The 22,282-nt window shown below is 40.4% G+C and overlaps 1 protein-coding gene across 1 annotated transcript in view; it reads left to right on the top strand.

The window, feature by feature from the left end:
- The first annotated feature begins 7,462 nt into the window (after positions 1–7,462).
- NUP155 (nucleoporin 155) overlaps positions 7,463–22,282 on the top strand; it is a 34,457-nt gene continuing 19,637 nt past the window's right edge. The window contains exons 1-15 of the mRNA XM_062019085.1: positions 7,463–7,686; positions 8,906–9,043; positions 9,254–9,350; positions 10,452–10,522; positions 11,097–11,189; positions 11,982–12,148; positions 12,562–12,667; positions 13,203–13,276; positions 13,580–13,671; positions 13,803–13,900; positions 13,993–14,145; positions 15,001–15,101; positions 18,448–18,618; positions 18,881–18,991; positions 19,879–19,973. Coding sequence (XP_061875069.1) covers positions 7,551–7,686; positions 8,906–9,043; positions 9,254–9,350; positions 10,452–10,522; positions 11,097–11,189; positions 11,982–12,148; positions 12,562–12,667; positions 13,203–13,276; positions 13,580–13,671; positions 13,803–13,900; positions 13,993–14,145; positions 15,001–15,101; positions 18,448–18,618; positions 18,881–18,991; positions 19,879–19,973 — 1,703 coding nt within the window. The 5' untranslated portion in view covers positions 7,463–7,550. The remainder of the gene's footprint in view (positions 7,687–8,905; positions 9,044–9,253; positions 9,351–10,451; positions 10,523–11,096; positions 11,190–11,981; positions 12,149–12,561; positions 12,668–13,202; positions 13,277–13,579; positions 13,672–13,802; positions 13,901–13,992; positions 14,146–15,000; positions 15,102–18,447; positions 18,619–18,880; positions 18,992–19,878; positions 19,974–22,282) is intronic.

Here is a 22,282-nt window from a genome sequence, read left to right as displayed (position 1 = left end):
CCGAGTGTTGCGGGTCACTCGTCGCTGCTCGGAAGCAGCTGAGCAGATCTTAAGATCACCGAATATCTCGAGTCAGAAAGGAGCCTTAAGTCCAGCTCCCTGTTCTTCGCAAGAGAACATAAAACTAAACCATATTGCTAAGATCCAGGCTCTTCTTGAACCCTGACAGGCTTGTCGCCATGACCACTTCCCTGAGGAGCCTGTTATGGGACAGACCTTCTTCTCAGTGAAAAACCTTTTTCTAATGACTAACCTGCACCTTTACTGATGGCAGCTTTGTTCCGACCCCTCATGTCACTGATGTAGGAGTTTCCAGTAGGGCTTTTCCTGCCGAGTCGTGAGGCTCAGACTGGACTGTCTTTCTAAACTTGGGAGAGGAGTCCAATCTCAGCTTGCATTTGTAATGAACATACAGTCCACAACCCGAAATCCCTGTGTTTTTATACCATTGCAAGCTAAGTTACCCTCCTCTCCTGTGATGATTCTGTCCAGTCGTAACATTGAGGGCTGCAGTCATGTTGTTCCTTTCACTCTGGACAGTTTCTGACTGCTTAAAGTCCTCTTATCTGCACTTGGGTGTTACTGCCACCTATCTATTGTTAAGCACCTTCTTTGCACCTGGGTTTTGTCATTGTTGTAAGTTGTTAACTACAGGCAGGATGGTTTTCCTTCCCTTTGTTAAAATTCCCTTGAAGACTACTCATGGTGCATTGTCATGCTCTATCCTCCACCTAGCCCCTGTACACACCCTTACTCAAAGATTACTGATGTACCATAATGTACTATAATACCCAATTTCTCCTACAGCAGGAAATGGAATTTCTCAGGTAACAGCAGAACTGGAAAAGCAACACATTTCAGGATCTGCTCCCCAAGTAATTCCACCTGACTGATCAGTTCAAAAACCAGATAGGAGGTGGCATTTAAGGATTATCAGTACTTAAATACTTACACACTGCAACCTCAGAAACTTCCACCTCAGAAATGTCAAAGACCAGGTGAAGAAGTAAAGTTTTTAGGCACTTGGTGGATGCTATAATACACACCCACAGTCCTATTACAGCAGAATAAGGATTTGCAAAACACACTGCTTATTAAAACCTATTTCAAACTGGCCCTGGAAGACCAAAGAGGTCTTTATTCATCAGCTCAACCACATTTAAAGCAGCAAAACACAGATACTCCAAATGGAAAGATACTCCACTTTTGTCTTTAGTCCAAGCAGTTAAATAAGTTGAACCACTAAGGTTACCTATCTGAGAAAACTGACACTTGTGCTGTTCTCTCTTTCCAGAAATGATGCTGTGTGTGATACTACAACCAGATGAAATAATATAGAAGATAGATTAAAAGAGTATATACTGAATATAGATTCTTTGTAGTTAGAAAGTGGCACTGATCAAAATAAGCATAGACTCAGAACAGACATACCATTATCTTAAAGAATGCAAGAGGTTTCTCTGCCTGAGGGAGAGAATTCATTATCAACAACTTGATGAGGTAAGTCCAGTACTCTAATTAGATCATTAACACCTTGATGGGGTGGGCCTGATTACTTTCCAGGGTTTGTTAACTACTGTATTTGCAAAAGGATCAGGTATGGATAAGGACAAAACTCCCTGCCTCCTCAGGCACTAGAGGTCTGATGACATGTGTTACAAGATTCTATGTTAATACTGTGTGCAATGTACTGTTGGTAGTTTTGTGAAGCTATCCCCTAGCACCTATCTCTCCGCAGAGACAAAATAAAGCAATATCTTGATTCTGTGTGTTATTGCACACCAGCCCTATTGCACACTGGGCACAAATCTGCTTTTCAGACAATATCAGCACACCTTCTCTGAACATCAGGTTACTGACCAGAGGATTGCTTATCCTTCGGCCAGGAAAATTCATTGCCAGCATGAAACAAATTCGGCTCACACATCAAGATGCCCAACCCAGACTGTGTAGAACACCACTTCCTTTATGTCAATCAATAGGTAGTTGTAGTGTGCTCTACACCATACACATTTTACAGTTGTAGGTGCAATCTTTTGGAGTAGCAATTGTAAGAGAAGCTGCTGATGCCACGTTACATTTGAAACATAATCTGGGATAATGCACCCAAATTTAAAAGGGTATTCCACTCCTGGTGGCTCCAAGTTAATTTCACTTATGATCACATCAACAATAAAGCCACTGTTCTGTTTAGACAATATGCAGTGCTTCCATATACTTACCATATACTCAGTCATTGTGCTGGGATTAAATCACCATGGTACTATATTCATTGGGAAGTAGAGTATGGGCCCAACAGAATGTGAACAAATAGCTAATTATTGATATTGAAATACATGTTGTATGGGAACAACAAGGGTGTTTTGCAGGCTTAAGGCTCCCCTAAGATTTCCTCTCCCATCTGATTCTCAAGCTCATTGCCAAGACCTCCTGTTCACAGGTGTCTGCAACAGATAGTGGCTCTGGCCACTATCAGAAAGGGGGCTCTGGCCACAACAGAAAGTGGGCTCTGGCACTTTTAGGTAGTTTTAACCCCTTGCTTGCAATTCTCTGGTCATTCATCATGCAATGTATAAATCATGCTTATATGAAATAGTATATGAGGACACGGATTTGAGAGGGGTCAATAAATGAGTGTCCTAGTTTAGGCCCATCCAGGGACAAAGACCATGATAAGACTCAAGTACTTGAGAACTGCCTAAGGGCAAGGAGAGCTTAATTGCCACTTATGGTCCAGGACAAAACAGACCAGGCTACTCAGCTTGGGGAAAAAAAATGAAAATCATTTAATCCAACACCATTCAAAATATAACCATAAAACCCCAAAGTATAATGAACAAAAAACAACACATAGTGGTACAACGATGAAGGGTGCAACCAGCCCTTTAAGACCACCTTCTCCCCACTCCTCCCCTCTTCCTGCACTCAGAGCCCTGATCCCAGCATATTTATCTCCTTCCCCACTGAGCAGCTCAAGGGGGCAGGGAATGAGGGTTTCAGTCAGTCTATTCCCAATGGTTTCTGCTACTTTTCTCTCCTCAGGGCAGGTGGGCTCCACACTGATCCTCACTGCTCCTCCACGGGGTACCTCACACACCCAGCAGCCCTGCATGGGCCACTCCAACACGTGTTCATCTTAAAGGCTGTAGCTCCTTTCTGCCTCTCATGTGGGGTCTCTGCAGCCCACAGGCTCTCCAGCACAGTCTGTGTCATGACTGTGTCCTCACACAGTCTCTTGTCCATCTGGTTACACTCACACAGAGCTGCTGGTGGCTCTCAGTCCTGCTATTGCCCTCCACGGGCTGCAGGAGCACAGCCTGAGTTCTCACCATGGGTTGCAGAGGGGTTGCCAGTCTGTTAACTCATTCTTCCTTTCTCCTTCTCTGACTGTGGGGTCCACATGGTTACTTCCACCTTGTACCACTCTTACACCTTCTCCCAAGCACTTCAAATTCCTGTTTTTAAATAGTGATCACGGAGGCACCAGATTGGCCCAGCTGGGCTGGTGATGGGTCTGAACCCAAGAGCCAGGGGAAAGTCCAAGAACTCTTTATAGGGTCTGCACTGCAGCTATTACAAGCAAAAGCAGTTCCTTGACAAACCATGACAATGGGAAATCTGGTATCAAGAGTATCAAAGTCTGGTATCAGTAGCAGACACAAATAATCACTCAAATATCCGTATTTGTAATTTTACCAAAATTACAGAATGAGACTTTATTCAGTTACTCATTGTATCAAGATTTACAACCTACCCCCATTGGGGTAGGTTACATTGTTAAGAATGTTACATTGGTAAGAGGACTGTTTCAAGATGATCATCTGATTCAACTGCCAAAATTGATTCAGAATGACAAAAACTACCACTCATTGTGATGGAAAGGAGATACAACATGTCCTAAAAAGAGTCAAAAGAGATGGAGAGTACTACTTGTGGGAAACCCTTTTTGAGTGCTCTCCAAAGAGAGCATATATGAATAAATTGAATTACAACAATTAGCCACTCCCTCATTGTCTGGGAAGCATACCACTACCTGCAGCTGCCTGGCTCATGGCCACTCTGGGAGATGTAAGAGTAACCTGACAAGTGTTGTGGCCAGAATGAAGAATTACTGACTAAAGACAATCATTGTGCAATCCTATAAATAGCAGTCCTAAAATTTGGTACTCTCTGAGATCAAGCTGATGAGGAGCAGCTGAGGGAACTGGAGTTGTTTAGTTTCGAGAAAAGAAGGCTGAGGGGATACCTTATCACTCTCTACAGCTCCTTGAAGGGAGGTTATAGTGGGGTGGGTGTCAGTCTCTTCTCTCAAGTGATAGGAAAAGAGGAAATTGCCTCAAGTTGGAAGCCATGTCAAGAGGAAGTGGCTAGAAGTTTAGACTGGATATTAGGAAAAAAATCTTGAGTGAAAGGGTTGCCAAAGCATTGGAACAGGCTACACAGGGAGGTGGTGAAATCACCATCCCTGGAGATATTTAGAAAACGTGTAGAAGGGGTACTGAGGGACATGGTTTAGTGAAGGGTTTAGCAATTTTAGACTTCATAGGACTCTATGACCTTAAAGGTCTTTTCCAACTAAAATGATTCTATGGTTCTGTGTCCATCTTATATTGAGGCACCCAAAATGGCGCCCAGTGCTCCAGGTGGAAACACACCAGTGTGGTGTACAGTGGGACAATCATCTTCCTTGACAAGCCAGCTAGGCTGTGCTCCGTGCACCTCAGTTTGGCCCTTTTGGCTATCAGGGCACATTCTTTACACATATTCAGTTTGCCATCAACCTAGACCCCCAGATCTCTCTCTGAGGGGCTGCTCTCCAGCCTCACATACATACATTTTTATGTATGAGAGTTTCCCTGTCTGTCATGGATGGAGTTATGCACTTCACTTGTAGGTGAGAAGTAGCAATATGTTTATTGATAGAAATAAGCAATTTAACAAAGTTTGATAAAAAACAGAGCAGTGGTATAACAAGATTCCATGGCAAAGTGTACTTCATTATTTACTGCATAGAGGCCAGGATCAGGAAAAAAACTGTCAGGGAGACACTCCTGTTGAGTCATGAGGTTCAAAGAGCATCGTTTTTTGTTCTAAACTCCTTCTTAGAGGGAAGTTCAGGTGCTCTAGATGCAGATATAGCCCAGATTTGGTCAATGATTTATGTCTAAAGTTCAAAGCTGGAGGTTCTAAACTCCTTTACTTTCTAATTCTCCTCACTAAGAGTGGGGGGTTAGGTGCAGCTGGGTAAGGATTCCAGAATAAGGACTCAATAACAAGAAAGTTGTTATCAAGCATGTATTCTTTACTGCAGTTCTAGATGCATGGGGGATATATTCACCAAACATGCCTAAGTTAAACATCAACCCCATATTTATTCCCCAAAAGATACAGCTACAAAAGCGATTATCATATTCCCTCCCTAATAGTCACAAATCATGTCGTAATTTCATTGATTTTAGATTCTTCAGGTTGCCACAATTCACGGTGTCCTATTGCCATTCACTGTTCATTTAACATTCTTGATTTTAGCTTAGGTGATGGTTTACTTCATCTAGTGGTCTTTCTTCATCTTCCTCATAGTGTTTGCCAAGTGAGTCTTCAAGGTGTGATTCCTCTTTCATAAGTGAGACGACCTTAAGTTTGTTTGACAAACTATAAAACAGGTGGTTAATACAATAACTATTGTTACTTTTAGTTTTCCTATAACTATTGATTTATGTTTTACAGTATACAGTCATTTAGCAGCATCCTTTCCTTTATTCCTTCGAAAGGATTATATATGCACAATCAATCCTTTATATCACATAGCTAAGGTTTCAAAGTTTGACATGCTCTCACTGAGAATCTGTTGCAGCATTGAATCTCTCAACCTTGATGTGTAACCTTGACAGGTGTCCATGTTCAAGGGGAGATTTGGGCAAGCAGCTGGCTGCAGTGCAGAACAGCTCAATGGGCCCTGAGCTGTCCACTACTTATGGAGTAAGGTAATTGACTCATAGTCATGTTTACATGCTAACTACAGATAGCATTTTCTTTCAAACATGTCTTGAGTTGGACATTGGCCAGCACCATGGTTAGGTGGGTGCATTGTTCAAAACAGCTTTTGGCTATTGTGTTGTCATCTGCCTTCCCAAAGCCACTTTGAATCCATGTTGAGCAGGATGCAGCCATCATGCATCAGATGCACCCATTGCAGCCACTACTGGTGGTTATCACCTGCTCAGCTGTTACAGGAAATACAGGTCAGGTTGAGGGTGGGAGCACACCACCACACTATCCTAGTAAATTCAGCTCTTTAAATTTCATATGGGTGGTCATTACTCAGCTCTCTAGTCCATCCAAGTCTCTCTGTAAGACCTCTCTACCCTCAACAGAGTCCACACCTCCTCTTAGTTTAGTATCATCAGCAAACTTAATGTATGTAAAATTTATAAAACATTAAAGAGCATTGGCCCTAAAATTGAGCCCCGAAGAACCCCACTGGTGACTAGTCACGAGCTTCTCAATCTTGAGAAGACATAGGGAGAATTTTGTGCTTTGCCATGTAAATTTTTTGGGACTTAATTTCAGGTTCTCCATTTGAAAAGCAGAGTGGATTCTTTTCTTGTGCCAGGTGCCTCTTCCATAGATGCTTTCCAATATGGGCACTGGAGTGATATGGAAGCAGAGTCAGGTCCGCAAACATGACTTACAAGCTAGACCTATTCCCTGACATCCAGGTTTGACCCAGACCCAAAATTACAGAGGCTTAGGAATACCTACACTGTCCAAAGTAAGACACCTCTCTTCACCGAGTCTCAACCTTGGTAAGTTAACAATCTGCTACAGTCACATGTGTATGTTATCCCAAACTCTGGAAGAACAGCAGGCACATGGGGTCAGCACAGTGCAAAAGCAACTCATTCTGCTTCCACACCTTAGCTCCAAACAGAGTTAAGTCCTCTCAGTTTTTGGCTTACATCACTACATGCACAATCTGTATTCGTTTGAGTTAATTCTGATGTATACACAAGTCCTGTCACACTCTCCCATCAGACTGGCAGTATAAAATATCTTTTACTAGGTAAAAGGGACTCCTAAAGTTCCAGTGACCCCGAACAGATAAGCAGGCAGGGTTACAAGACCACGGACGCCATCCGCTCCCCACTGCTCCTCTCGGGGCCGATCTGTTCTCTTCGCGGCTTTAACAGGCCACGCCCAGCCCTTGGGTGGCCCCAGGGATCGCACGGCGGGACACAGGGTCGCTGGCTGAGACATCTCCAGCAATGCACAACGCCCGCCCCAAGAGCCGTTTCTGTCGTCTGTGTCCCGAACTCCCCTTTCCAGCAAGGCCGGCGCTACCCGCCGCCTCCCTGCCGCGCCGCCTCGCCTCGCCTCTCCTCTCCCTCTCACCGCCGACGGAAGTTGGCGTTGGCGCGGCGGAAATGCGTTGCGCTCGCGCGAGCTGCCGGGTTTTGGCGGGCGGCTGCTGGGAGCTCGTGCTTTGTGGCCTTTGGCGGAGCCGACTCCGAGCCGCGGCCCCGCCGTCGCCAGTCGCAATCACCATCACCATGCCCACCGCCATGAGTCCCGCGGCACCCACCGCGCAGGAGGCGCTGGAGATCGCGGGCCGCATCATCGACCGGCAGATCCAGGATGATCGCTGCTACCCGGACCTGTCCGAGTTGCTGGCGGTGCCGGCCCCCGGTGAGGAGCACTCGGTGGTCCTACGCCTCTGGCCTTCGTTACCTCAGACGCTCCGGGGTCTCCGCCGCACCGCGACCCCCTGCAGGGAGGCTTTAGCCAGATCATCCTTCCCCCTTGCCCTTGCTGGCTACCGCCCTGGCGAGGCCCGGGGGAGAACGGCTGCTGGCCCTGTCTTCTCGGGGACGGCTGCAGGGGCGAGATTGGCCAGCGGGGTGGGCTACACTGTGGTGCGTGGGTGAAAGTTGGGTTTATGGTGATAGGGGAAGTACTGCAGGAGGAATGGGCTTGGATTGGCTCCTCTGTCCTATTTCAGTTCAGAAGGTGAAGGAAACGGCACTTATTTTCTATTCTGTCTTTTGGGAAGTCTCTTGCAGAGTGCTCTCGGTGACATTAAAGTGCCCAGCACCATTGCTAATTTAAAAGCAACCTGAAAAATCTGTTAAACCTCCTTGAGTGACTGTCTCAATAACTATATGTCACATGTACAATGTAATGTGTACTTCTTGTCCGTCCATTTCCATTCCATTTAAAACATGAGGACAGCATTTCCTACTTCACTAGTGCCTACTGTTTGGCAAAGTGAGCTGTGATGAGTAGGTGACCTAGTTAATATATATCCAAGGGGTGTTTGGATACAAGCAAAATGTATCTGTTTTCTGTTATGATGGGACTATGATGTGCATGGCCAAATGTGACTGCCCTAGGATCATCAAAATTCACATCCCATAAAATAATGAGTGTTTATAGGGATTTTAACTTGGTACTAGGAATACAAATAGCTTTCCTAGGTGAAACACTATGCTTCTGGCTTGTTCAATTGGCATATTTAATGCCTGACCATACAGTGAATAAAGGGCTGGAGAGTATTGCAGGAAAAAATTAGGTAAAAAGTAGGCTGCGGTCCAGCTGAGTTTCTTTTTAAAGAGGTTGTCTGCAGATCTGTTTGTTCATGTGTGATTTAAGATTTAGATTTACTGTTCATGGTCCTACACCTACAGAAACCTTTGCTTATGCATATCTTTAGATTAATGGTATCTGTATGATTACAAAGTACAGTATCAAGACAATTTTTTTGGGTAGTCTGAAGTTCTGTATTACTTATCGGAAGTAAAATGAGAAATGTGATTAGTCAGAGATTTCACAAATTAGGAAACAATCAGGTAGACTTTTTAAAAAAAATCTCACTCTCTGTGAGAAATTCTGATATTCTTACTTGCAGGTAGCCCTACTGTTTCTGGTATGTCAGATATGGATTATCCTTTGCAAGGACCAGGTTTACTGTCAATACCTAATCTTCCAGAGATTAGCTCAGTCCGCAGGGTCCCACTTCCTCCAGAGCTCGTGGAGCAGTTTGGACGTATCCTTGTGAAAAATAATAGTCCAAATGTTAATAAAGTCAATTTGTGTTGAGTTGGTGGAGAAATTAGTTTCTATATGAAGAACTTTGAATGTTTGTGGTACACAGTTTGTGTACTACTGTATGTACATTTTGTTTTGAAGTGCTCTAAAGGTGATTTAGCCTTTGCTATCTGAAATGCATTTCATCCTTACATCAGCGTCGCTTCAGATATGCAGTGCAATTGTATGATGGGAGTATTTCCAGAAATCAGCAGAGCTTGGTTGACCATTGACAGTGACATATTTATGTGGAACTATGAAGACGGGTATGTAGAGAACATATTCACTGTGGTATTTTATTGATATTATACTGGAATTAAGCAAGTGCAGTGGTTGGAGATTGTGTACAGGTAGCATAGAGGTGTGCTATTCAGTTTTACTTGATTTCTTTTAGGTTTTACTACAAGTTTTGAATAATATGTGTTTAAGGATTTGTAAGAGTTAGTGATATTGCTACCAAATCTTCTAGAGATGAGAAAAAGGAAAATGCATTTGCTTAAGAGTTTGACCTAGCTAATATCCTAAAGTTATTGCTGTATTTATGGTAGGGCTTTGCTTATGCCAAAAAAGTAGTAAAAATTAATAGTAACTGATTGCCTAAGTACTCAAACTGGCCAATCATTCCTACAATGGTAAGTAATAAAGTGTTAGTACTTTGAAGTATTGCAATTGAAGCTCTCCCACCTAGCTTATTTCAAAGATACAGAAAATTGAACATAATTTCCTTATATTTTCAAATGACAGTGATATGTTTTTAATTTGCAAGTTTGCAGGCAAGATTACTTTTTAGATAAATCGCTTGATATATATTTTTCCATTTACTAAAAAGTTATATTTTTCCATTTACTTTACTTAAAGTTCAAGTTGCGGCTTATTCATATCCATACACTTGCGTTGTATCAGATGGTATTACATACATTCTCCAAAGAAAACAACACTGCATGGTGTTAGTCATAAGGTGCTGGGGAGGAGGCTGGGAATTCTTGATTTATATGATTTTCATGTGAAAAAAACTCGACATGTCAGTTCCTCTGACTTGATGTTAATCAGAGCAGATGCTGCGTTGTGCAGTTCAGAGTAGACTGTGTGAGTTTGAAAAAACCCAAAAGTATAAATTACTGCAGACAGGTTTCACGTTTGGGCACCAAGCAGCTTGGATGATTGCTGGAATAGTTTTGAGGTGAAAATTCATTGTATTCCATTCTGGTTGTCCTGCTTTCACCCAGAGTGAAATGTATAGAGGGTTTCATAGTGTTACAGTGTATAAATTATTTTTATACACAGACTGATTTTATTTACATTGTTAATATGAGATATTATGTAACAAGTTTTATCCTTTCTTTTTTTTCCCCTTGTTTTTTTGGCAGGGGAGATCTAGCTTATTTTGATGGCCTTAGTGAAACTATTCTTGCAGTGGGTCTTGTAAAGCCCAAGGGAGGTAAGAAATTGTGATAGTGAATAGAATTAGGCAGTTACTGAACCTTCAGTATATATTTTTTTATATATGCATATGTGAATACCTATATTTTGTGTTTATATCTGTATACACAAGATACATGGATTTATTTTGTTTTTAGAAATATTCTGAAATTAATTACAAGTAAAAAATGATGTATAAGCTTGCAGATTTTCTCCATATTGTACTGTTAACAGTTCTGCTGTTTATAAGTGTACACATTCAAGTAATAAATTCCATGAGATCCTGATTTCTAGTCATCCTAGTTCTTTTAGTAGCTACTGCTTAAATAACATTGATGTCAAAGTTGAATTGGCAATAGGACTGAATTTAAAGGAGCATGTTTGTAAGAAAAATGTAATTTTAAAGATTTTGTATTAAACTTCAAGAGTAAGTGCTTACTTGATATACCTTTCTAATTCTGGAGTGTCATAGATCATTAGGTCTTAAATATGACTATTCCCTCTAAACCATATGTAAGTTAATACATTGGATAAAATCATTGTGATCTGACAGGCTTGCTTCAAACGAAATTTTTTTTTTCTCTCTTTCTTAGGTATCTTCCAGCCTCACGTACGACACTTACTTGTTCTGGCTACCCCTGTGGATATTGTGATTTTAGGTCTCAGTTGTGCTAATATACAAGCAGGTAATTCTCTCTTCTTTCCTTATTCTCAGTTGTGTGTTAACAAGTATATATGACCTTCTGTTGTTTTAAATGGATATTAACAAGAAAATAAAACCAAGATTGTGTGCTAAGTGCCATAATAATTTTTCAATCATGTTTCAGACAGAGGTAAATAATATTTATTGTGTGTGTTCTTGCTGGATCCTAGACTCCCATAGGAGCATTGAGTAGTAGTATTGCATACTACTATTTAATACACAAAGAGTTTTTGAAATAGGTAATCCTGTCAATTAAACTGCATGTTGGAATGGGAGAGATGAGCATGAATCTTGGAACTGATGAACACAGTTCATTAACCTGGTTGACATTTGTATTCCAACTGCAGGAACTGAGAACATTAGACCATTTTTAAAATTTCATATATAGGAATAGAGAAAATGCAGTATTGTTTGGAGAAAGCAAGAGAATTACATTCTTTTGCTCTCGTTTTACATTGTCTTGATGTGAAAGACAAAAGGAGTAGAAATCTATATTTTAGACTCATTGCAATTTAGAGATGATAACATACAGATATGAAACATTACATTTCCTTAATTGGAAACTTATACAGAGAATTCACTTCACTTTAAAAACGACTAAATATTTGTTACTCTGCAGGTCACTGTGGAGAATAGCTATTCCAAAATGTGTTTAGTAATTACTAAATTTAATATAGTTTTTCCTGTTTTCCAAAATGCTTATCACAGACCTGTAATATTTATTAGAATAACTTGGAAACTAAAGAATATTTATTTATTGATTGATTTATTTAAGGTACTGGTTCGCTCAACGACAGTATGTCTGGCGGAATGCAGCTGCTACCAGATCCCCTTTATTCACTCCCTACTGACAATACTTATATTCTGTCAATAACATCCACTGATAATGGACGTATCTTTTTGGCTGGAAAAGATGGCTGCTTATATGAAGTAGCATACCAGGTGACTATAGGTTTTACACAGAAGCATTTTACATTGTTTTACGGTTATGAAAGAGTTCTAAAATGTATCAGGTTTACCATCTTATTTCTTCTGTAATAGCATGGTATGACTTCACGTGCAACAGTTCTGATGTCTTAGTGTAGACGCATTTTCTTTGAACAGGTAATAATAAAAAAGAAAAGCAAAAGTATCTTTTCTCAACTTAAAAACTGCAAGTAAAATTACGATGTCCTGCACCTTTTTTTCTGTAATATTTTCCTTTCACTCATCATGTTCCAATGGAATAATACATACTTTATCATATGGTTGAGATTCTTACATGTTTTCATGCTTGTCCTGTTAATGACTTTTAAAATATGACTACTAGTTTGCTTTCCTTTTTCTTTCAACACTGTATTTGGTTTAAATTGTAGGCTGAAGCAGGATGGTTTAGCCAACGATGTAGAAAGATTAATCATTCAAAGAGTGCGCTGTCTTTTCTTATTCCTTCATTACTGCAGTTCACATTCTCAGAGGATGGTAAGTAATGATGTTCAAGACTTACTCAATATTTTACTGTAACCTTTTAAAAAAATAACTACCAAGGAGTCAGACTGAATAGTTTCCTCCTTCAGAGCACATCGTTGTCGTTATTGCAGTAGTTGATACTTACAAAAATCGGGTCAGTTGTTGGTGCGTCTGTGTCAGGAAATAGGTACCAAAGCCTAGAAAGTGTGACATTTATGTATAATATTCTGTTTTACAAAGTTAATATGTGCTTGGTGAGATCACGGCAAGTAGTAGAACCTTTAAGTAACTAATTTTACACCTTTTCACTGTTTATTAAAAAGAATATTTGAAATTATTATACATATATATTACCCATTCCTCCCTTTTTTTTTCTTTTACTAATAATTGTGCTCTTTTAAATTGCTTCTGTTAGGAGTCCTGTGTGGGACTCCTACAGATTTTGTTAACCTACAATAAATTATTTTATAGACATTCTGACTTTAAACTTATTTTCACCAAATCAAGTGTTGATTTACAGTTCTCCCTTTCTGCTTCTTCTCCCCAGATCCTGTAGTTCAAATCACCATTGACAATTCTCGAAATATCTTGTATACCCGCTCAGAAAAAGGAGTACTGCAAGTATGTGACCTCTTCTAATGACTATTGGCTATGTTACTAATGTTTATTTAACTTTTAAGTTGTGCTCGTTAACAGTGAATTCTCTCTAGATATGCCAGGATATTATTCCAGGTTGCGTTTTTATAACAAAAACCTGTGCTGAAGACCTAAAATAATTTCTGAGGAAAGCGTAGCCTTTTGGTCTTTCCCTCAATTATATGGAAACAGAAAGATGAAATATTTGATGAAGTTTGAGATGCGACTTGATTGGTGATACTGTATTAATTCAACTGTAAATCACTAAGCTGTATTATTGAATTGCAGGTTTATGATTTGGGGCAAGATGGTCACGGAATGACCAGGGTTACTTCTCTATCACAAAATGCTATAGTTTCAGCTGCTGGGAGCATTGCCAGGTATATTTATGACAATTTTAATGTAAGAGGCTCCATTTAAGGACAATAGTTTCATGCTTTATTTTTGAAGAATGTTGTATGCCTATTTCTTTGGATTAACAGTGGGTTGGGTTTTTTTCTTTGTTTTTTAGAACAATAGATCGTTCTGTATTTAAGCCTATTGTTCAAATAGCAGTGATTGAAAATTCTGAATCCATAGACTGTCAGCTACTGGCAATCACACATGCAGGTACAAAAACAATGCAAATTCCCTTCTTTTTAAAGTGATAAATGACATCTTCAGAGTTTAGCAAAACTGTAACCGTTTTTTCTCATGCTCAGGTGTCCGACTGTATTTTAGTACTTCACAATTTAAGCATCCGACAGCTCGTCCCTCCATGTTAACCTTGGTTCATGTACGTTTGCCACCTGGATTTTCAGCTGCTTCTACTGTGGAGAAGCCTGCAAAGGTTCACAGAGCTCTTTATAGCAAAGGTAAGCAGCAGAACACAGCTCAGATGAGATGGATTTTTATTTCCTTACAGTCACTATCACACTCCTTTTACATTGGGGAGTTGGAAGCAGAGGGAATAACGGAGAACGAACCATAGCTTCTGTGTGGTAATGGGAGAGATTTTGGAAACGGAAGGTTGTAATTTTTCAGAATTTAGTTCTTCTGCAAGGTGTAATGTTTGAGCAGAGAACTCTGTTCATGTGTTCAACTCTTTTTCTTCTGATCTCCACATAACATAGATTTAAAATGTTTAAACTCATCTACATGTCTAACTGTGTGTGACTAGTTCTTGAAAGCAGGGATTAGAAGAGACTTCTTATTTAGTGCTTCTCATGCTTAGTTTAACATTTAGTACTAACTTGTTTATTTTTAACTCATTTAGCTAGTGATACCATATAAGACACCAAGCAGCTGTAAGATGATTTGCTCTTTATGTCACTTCTGTCTGTAGGCTGAATTTTTAGAAGTGCTGCAGAAATGCCAGAGGGAAATGTCTCTGTGTTGCTGTCTTGCTTGGTTGTACATGCTGATTTTTATCCCTGGGTTTGTTTCTGGATTTTTTTTTCGACAATTATATGTTTAAATATCTAATTTACATGCATGTTCTACCTATTCTAGCCTCTTTCATTTTGGTACATTTTAGAGTAGATAGCAAATGCTGTTGAAAGTGACCTTCTGAAGAACCATATGACAAACACTGCAGATATTATTTGCAATTGAAATTTAATGATTAGGACTTCAAGATTGATTTTTACTAAATAAATAATTAAATAATGAATTTACATCTAATGTATGATCATTGCTTCTAATGCAAACAATATTGCTGTTCTTGCTAGGGGTCCTGCTGATGGCGGCTTCAGAAAATGAGGATAATGATATCCTGTGGTGTATCAATCATGATTCTTTCCCTTTTCAAAAGCCCATGATGGAAACACAGGTAGTAAAGCAAATCTTTATGGAAATTTGATGGTAACTAGATATTTATTATCAGAAAGGAAATTAAAAAAGGTAGATAAGTAAACTCTATACAAGAAAAGAGAACTTTGGAAATACTTACAAAGGTATTACTCCATAGTAAACAGTTTTCTCAGTGAATGGGGGCTGATCTCCTCATTAGAATTCCTATCTCACCATACTTTCTAGCTTGATGCAAGCCATGAAAAGTAATGGCCTTCACTTCACAGAATCACTGAATGGTGGTGGTTTTAAGGGATGTCTAGGGATCATCCAGTCCAGCTCCCTGCTCAAGCAGGTTCAGCTTGATCAGGTCACAGAGGGAACACATCAGGCAGGTTTGAAAACCTCCAGAGGAGAAGACTCTACACCCTCCCTGGGCAGCTTGTGCGAGGGCTCCCTCATAGGAAAGATTTTCCTTAAGTCTTAGTGAAATTTTTTTGTGTTCAGCTTTTATCCATTACCCCCTGTCCTATCACAGAACACTACAGAAAAAAGTGTTGCCCCAACCTTTTGACATCCACCTTTCAAGTGTTTGGAAGTATTCATGCGGTCCCTCCACAGTCTTCTCTTCTTCGGGCTGAATAGCTACAGTTCTTGCAGCCTTTCCTCATAAGGAAGATGTTCCAGTCCCCTCGTCATGTTGCTGACCCTGCACTGGATTCTCTCCAGAAGTTCTCTTTGTCTCTTGAGCTGAGGAGCACAGAACTGGACACAGGACTCCAGATGAGGCCTCTCCAGGGCAGAGTAGAGGGGGAGAGGAAGCTTCCTCAACCTGCTGCCCACACTCGATGCATCCCATAACACCATTGGCCTTCTTGGCCATGAGGGCACATTGCTGGCTCATGGTTAGTTTATTGTCAACCAGGACTCCCAGGTCTCTCTCTGCAGAGCTTCTCTCCATCAGGTTAACTCCAGCCTGTACTGGTGCACGGGGTTGTTCCTTCCCAGATGCAGGGCTCTGCACTTGTCTTTGATGAACCTCTGCACAATTCTAAAGCCAGCCAAGATCCTGCTGAATGGCAGCACAGCCTTCTGGGGAATCAGCCAGTCCTCCCAGTTTGGTGTCATCAGCCAACTTGCTGATCACCACCCTCTGGGCTCTGTCATTCAGATAGCTCTCAATCCACATCACTCTCCATTCATCCAAGCCACACTGCCTGAGCTTTCTGATAAGGATGTTGTGCAAAACAGTGTCAAAAACCTTGCTGAAGTCAAGGCAGATGACATGCGCTGCTCTTCCCTCATCTACCCAACCACTCAAGACATCATAAAAGGCTGTTAGGTTGGTCAAGCAGGATTTCCCCTCGGTGAATACATGTTGACACTCCCTGATAACCATCTTTTCCTTCATGTGTTTAGATATGACATTGAGGATGAGCTGTTACGACATTTTCCAGGGATAGAGGTGAGACTGACCCACCTGTACTTTCTTGGGTTTCCTTCATGTCCTTTTTGAAAACTGGAGGGACACTGGCCTTCCTCCAATCCTCAGGCACCTCATCTGTGCTCAACAGTCATTTAAGAAGGATGTAGAGTGACTTAGCAATAGCATCAGCAAGCTCCCTCAGTATTTCTAGGTGCATCCCATCAGGACTCACAGATGATTTGTGTGTCCAGCTTATCTAGTTATCTACATTAGAGTAGATCCCTAAACCAATCCTCAACCAAAGGAAGATTCTCCTTTCTCCAGACTTTATCCTTGAGGAACTGGACTTCCTGAGGGCTAGTCTTGGCTGTAAAGACTGAAGCAAAGAAGGGATTCAGTACTTTTGCCTTCTCTGCATCCTCTGTTACCAGGGCACTCTCGTCCTTCAGCAGCAGGCCCACATTCTCCCTTAATCTTTTTTCTGCTGATGTACTTGAAGAAGCCCTCGTTTTCTCTTACATCCCTTGCCAGATTTAATTCCAAGAGGGCTTTAGCCTTCCTTGTTTCATCCCTGCATACTCTGACAAATTCCTGTACTATTGCACAGCAACTGGTACCTTTTTCCACATTGCATAGACATCCTTCTTCCCTTTGAGTTTTTCAAGAAGCTATCTGTTCATCCATACAGGCCTCTTACCTCCTTTAACTGATTTTTGTGCTTGGAGGAACTGATGCTTGATGATTAACCAGCCTTCTTGGGTACCTCTAACTTCTGGGATCCTAGCCTATAAGATTCCTCCAACCAGGTCTTTGAAGAGGCCAAAGTTAGCTCTCATTCTGCTTTTACAACTTAATTTCCAATGAGTGTATTTGAAAATACTATTGTCTATGGCATGTTGCATATTATCCACAAACAGTACAAAAAGATGTGGTGTGTTCTTGATGAGAATAAAATCTGGCAAAGATTGCTTAAAATGCAGGTACTAGAGACTTTGAGTTTCTTTAATTAATCTAGTAGGCCATGTCTTCCTTACATTTCCAAAATGATTCATCTCTTCATTTCTTCACATTTCTTTTCTGATTTTTATTTTTCCTAGTTGTTACATAAGTGGGTCTGTAGGAGGGATTTGGATGAGATTAGTTGCCTTATGTGTCAGTTGAGGAAGAACATTTCATTTATTTCTGCTCTGAAGGAAGTCTGAAGTCTAGTACTGAGTAGGAGTGGCGTGTCATGAGGAATCAGTGGTAGAGTTGCAATATAGAATAGACAGACTGTATAGGTTAAAAATTTAAAAGTCAGGTTTTATTTACTTACAAAGGAACTGTAGAATTTCTGTAGGTGCTTCCTCTGTAAAAAATTAGTGCTGACCTGTGTATTTCAAAGGCATTTCAGAGACAAAACAGCCTGATCTTGAGCAGCAGTTCTTCCTTGTTAGCATACAGTCTTCTGGAATGTCTTCATTGCCCTATATCTCTTCTTGAATTATATTTAAAGTCCTGCTGCTGGCTGTAGAAGTCTTGTAAACCTTTGTAATGCAGTTGCAGTGTTTTTTTTATATTATTTTTTTAAAAAATAATTTTTATTCATTATATTTTTGATACTCAGCTCTAATGTGGTAAGTGGATTGTTGCTGTTTATATTGAGCAGCATTAAAGCGTCATGCTTTGCAAGTTGTTTACATTTAAATAGGAAACATTATCCCTATCCCCCAAAAGAAGCAAAATATACACACATCTGTGTGTATCTCTATATATATACATATATATATTTCTATATCCGTCTGTAAATTTGGTGGCAAATTTGTTAGGCAAGACAAGAACTTGTTAATTTTCTTTGGATTTTGTTGTATGAAGAGTAGATAAACTTCAGTGTAATTTTAAATGGTAAATAATAAAATATCACCATGGATGTACAAAATCTCTGTTTTTTACCCATCTCTGGATAATATCTGTTGTTCAGATGACTACCCGTGTTGATGGACATTCTTGGGCTCTTTCTGCTATTGATGAATTTAAAGTTCAGAAGATTGTAACACCACTAAATAAAGATATTATTCCAATAACTGATTCACCTGTTGTTGTGCAGCAACACATGCTGCCACCTAAGAAGTTTGTTCTGCTTTCAGCACAGGTTAGTATTACAGAAATCAGAAGAGTAAGTATGACGTTGAAAGACTGATGTACACCTGTAAGTCTGTATTCATTTTGAATATGTTTTAAGGATTATATTCTAAACATAAGAAGCAATAAAATTGCTGAAACCATCTTTACCTGTTTTAAATTTACTCATAGCTTCTGTTTTACAGTGCTACAGATAAGTTTTGTGGGAAGGGAGTGCTGGAATGACCAGGGTAAAGTCAGTTTTATTCTAAATTATTTTATGTTGCTTTTAGGGGAGCTTTATGTTTCATAAATTCAGACCTGTTGATCAGCTGCGGCATCTGCTTGTTAGCAATATAGGTGGAGATGGAGAGGAGATAGAAAGATTTTTCAAGTTGCATCAGGTAAGAACTTTTTACCTTTTTTGAAAAATGGAAGCTTTATAATACTGATTTAAATCTAATATTATTCTTTGTTGTTGTGGTCGCTATAAACTTGTATTTAACATTTCATTTATTGGTCAAAGTATATGCTTTCCCTCCTGTATTAGATAATCAAGATGATATAAGAATGAGATGAAACTTGTTATTTTATGGTATCTAAAATGAAAGTGTAATTCACTTTCCATGAAATTCTCATGTTTTGTGTGCAAAAGTATAATGAGTTCTTAGTGTAAGAAAGGAGTTCGTCTAAGAGCAGGGAAGGAAGAGTTTTTAATAAAGTCGAATTCTTACCACTACAAGAGTTTTTTACATTTTGAAGGCCAGTAGAAATGTGTATAATTGGTCTATTTTTTTGTTTAAATACAAACAAGCAGGAAGGAAGCTATTGTGGATTACAGTTGTAATTTGACTAGTACTGATTAATATATGTATTGAGTATTCACTGTAATCTATTTGCTTGTGTGTTGATAGGACAAACTAAGTGATGATTTAACATGCAAACCCTTATTTGTATAGATACATTTTTTCAATCGTAATCTTAATTTACATCACCGTAGAAACTACATGAATCTTAGTCATAATTAAGGGACAGACATGGAGATTATTTCCTACAAGTAATCGTACTGAGTTTGCAAAAACTGCATATAACAAAACCTTACTTGCTACAGTGAGATGCCTCACTGTTATTCACTTCCTGTCGGTATCTGGGAAGAGAGGATTTCTTTACCTTTTAAATAAAATGATGCAAAAAGCATTTACTGTTTATTTATTAAACAATGTAACTACTTTGTGTTTCTTATCAACTTGATACTATATGCTGCCACATATAATAGTATAATATTCTCTAGGAGGATCAGGCCTGTGCCACTTGCCTTATCTTGGCCTGTTCCAATGCTGCATGTGATAGAGAAGTGTCTGCCTGGGCTACTCGAGCATTCTTCCGGTAAGTTTCAGTTTGGTAGGTTGTTCTGAATTTTGTGCTCAGGATTGCTAGAGCCACTAAATAATTAATTGTATAGGCTCTTTAACCTGCAGCCTGAGAGAGCATTTTTGAAAAATGACCGTTGGCTATTAAACCTGGTAGAATATGCTGATGCAGTGATTTAGGCCTCATCAACAAAGGAAGCTTCCTGTAATGATGATTTGGTGTTATTTCTTCTCTTAGATGCTTACATTTCATGTGTAGAGAAGGCTATTGAAAATGTCATTTAATCTGTTTCAAATAACACTTATCTATGTTTCACAGTATCCCAGTTGATGAAGTGAAAAAGAGCAGTCGATTTTTTTCTAAGTTTCATGGGATTTCAGGGCTTGTTTTTTGTTTCTTGAACACATTGTAGTTTTTTATGCTGTTCACTATTGTACCAAGGAAATTTCTGTTCCAAGGGACAGACTTGTTTAAAGCCTCATGTTTTTTTGTTTGCAGATTTTTTTTTCCTTTTTTTTGTTTTAGTTAGTTGTTTTCAAAATTCTGTGAGGAAGAATGGGCTTCCACTCTGCAGAATTAATTTGACGTACGCCTGTCTTAGGGACTACATATCTTTGGTGTGGTACAGATATGTTTGTTTTCATGATCTACCTTAAAAAATTGGTGTATTGGTGCATTGTCTTGGCTGCCCTCACAGGGAGTGTAGCCTGGAGGCAAAAATGGTTTTGGTGAGATATACATGTTGAGAGTCATGACAACGTGCTGTATGTTTATGCTAGCGTAAAAGTGTTATGTTCTCAAAGTTTGCTCATTCTTTTTGAAAATTTGTGCAAGTCAGCTATTCTCAGTAGGCTGTGAATAGTTGCTCTTTAATAAACTCAATTACATTACAAAATCTGAGATAGAATGTGAATGGTAACTCTAGAGAGATGAGTGCTAGCAAGGGAAGACGTAACAAAATACTCAGATAGCACTGTAAGAGAGAAATGGATGGAAACAGTCTAGGAAAGTTAAAGAACACCAGGAAGGGGTTTTTAAGGTAGATCAGCAGCAAAAGGAAGATTAGGGAGAATGTGGGCCTGCTGCTGAACACAGAGGGTGCCCTGGTGACAGGGAATGCAGAGAAGGCTGAACTACTGAATGGCTTCTTTGCTTTGGTCTTTACAGCCAAGGCTGGCCCCTGAGAAGCTCGGTCTGGCAAAGGTAGTAAAACAGTCTGGACAACAGAGGACTTGCCCTGCCTGCATGGATAAGGAAGAGTTTAAAGACTTGTCCTTAGGTCCTGATGGAATGCATCCAAGAGTGCTGAGGGAGCTGGCTGATGTGGTTTTTAAGCTGCTCTCTCATAATTTTGAACAATGGTGGAGGACAGGCGAGGTGCCTGAGGACTGGAGAAAGGTCAATGTCACTTTAGTCTTCAAAAAGGGCAGGAAGGACAACCCAGGAAACTACAGGCCAGTCAGCCTCACCTCCATTCCTGGAAAGGTGATGGAACAGCTCATCCTGAATGTTGTCACTAAACATATGAAAGAAAAGACGGTTATCTTTTCCTTCATATGGGGAGTCAACATGGATTCACCAAGGGGAAATCCTCTTTGACCAACCTGATAGCCTTCTGTGAGAGCATAACGGGCTGCCTAGATGAGGGGAGAGCAGCAGATGGCATCTGCCTTGACTTCAGCAAGGTTTTTGACACTGTCTCCCATAACATTCTCATCAGAAAGCTCAGGCAGTGTGGCTTGGATGAGTGGAGAGTGATGTGAATTGAGAGCTGACTGAATGACAGAGCACAGAGAGTGGTGATCAACGGCACAGAATCAAGTTGGAGGCCTGTGGCCAGTGGAGTTCCACAGGGACGGGTTCTGGGGCCAGTTTTGTTCAACATCCTCATCAACGACCTGGCTGAGGGGAAAGAGTGTACCCTCAGCAAGTTGGCTGATGACACCAAACTGGGAGGACTGGCTGATTCCCTAGAAGGCTGTGCTGCCATTCAGCAGGATCTCGACTGGCTTGAGAGTGAGTAAGAGAGGAACCTCATGAGGTTCAACAAGGACAGGTGCAGAGCCCTGCACCTAGGGAGGAACAAACCCCATGCACCAGTACAGGCTGGGGATTGACCTGCTGAAGAGCAGCTCTGCAGAGAGAGGCCTGGGACTCCTGATTGATAATAAACTAAGTATGAGCTAGCAATGTGCCCTCATGGCCAAGAAGGCCAATGGCATCCTGGGATGCATCAAGAAGAGTGTAGCCAGCAGGTTGAGGAAGGTTCTTCTGCCCCTCTACTCTGCTTTGGTGAGGCCTCATCTGGAGTCCTGTGTCCAGTT

The sequence above is a fragment of the Colius striatus genome, chromosome Z (genome assembly GCF_028858725.1).
Source record: "Colius striatus isolate bColStr4 chromosome Z, bColStr4.1.hap1, whole genome shotgun sequence".
Classification (NCBI taxonomy): Eukaryota; Metazoa; Chordata; class Aves; order Coliiformes; family Coliidae; genus Colius; species Colius striatus.
The sequence above is the reverse complement of the archived record's forward strand: the minus strand, read 5'-3'. Positions and strand labels throughout refer to the sequence as shown.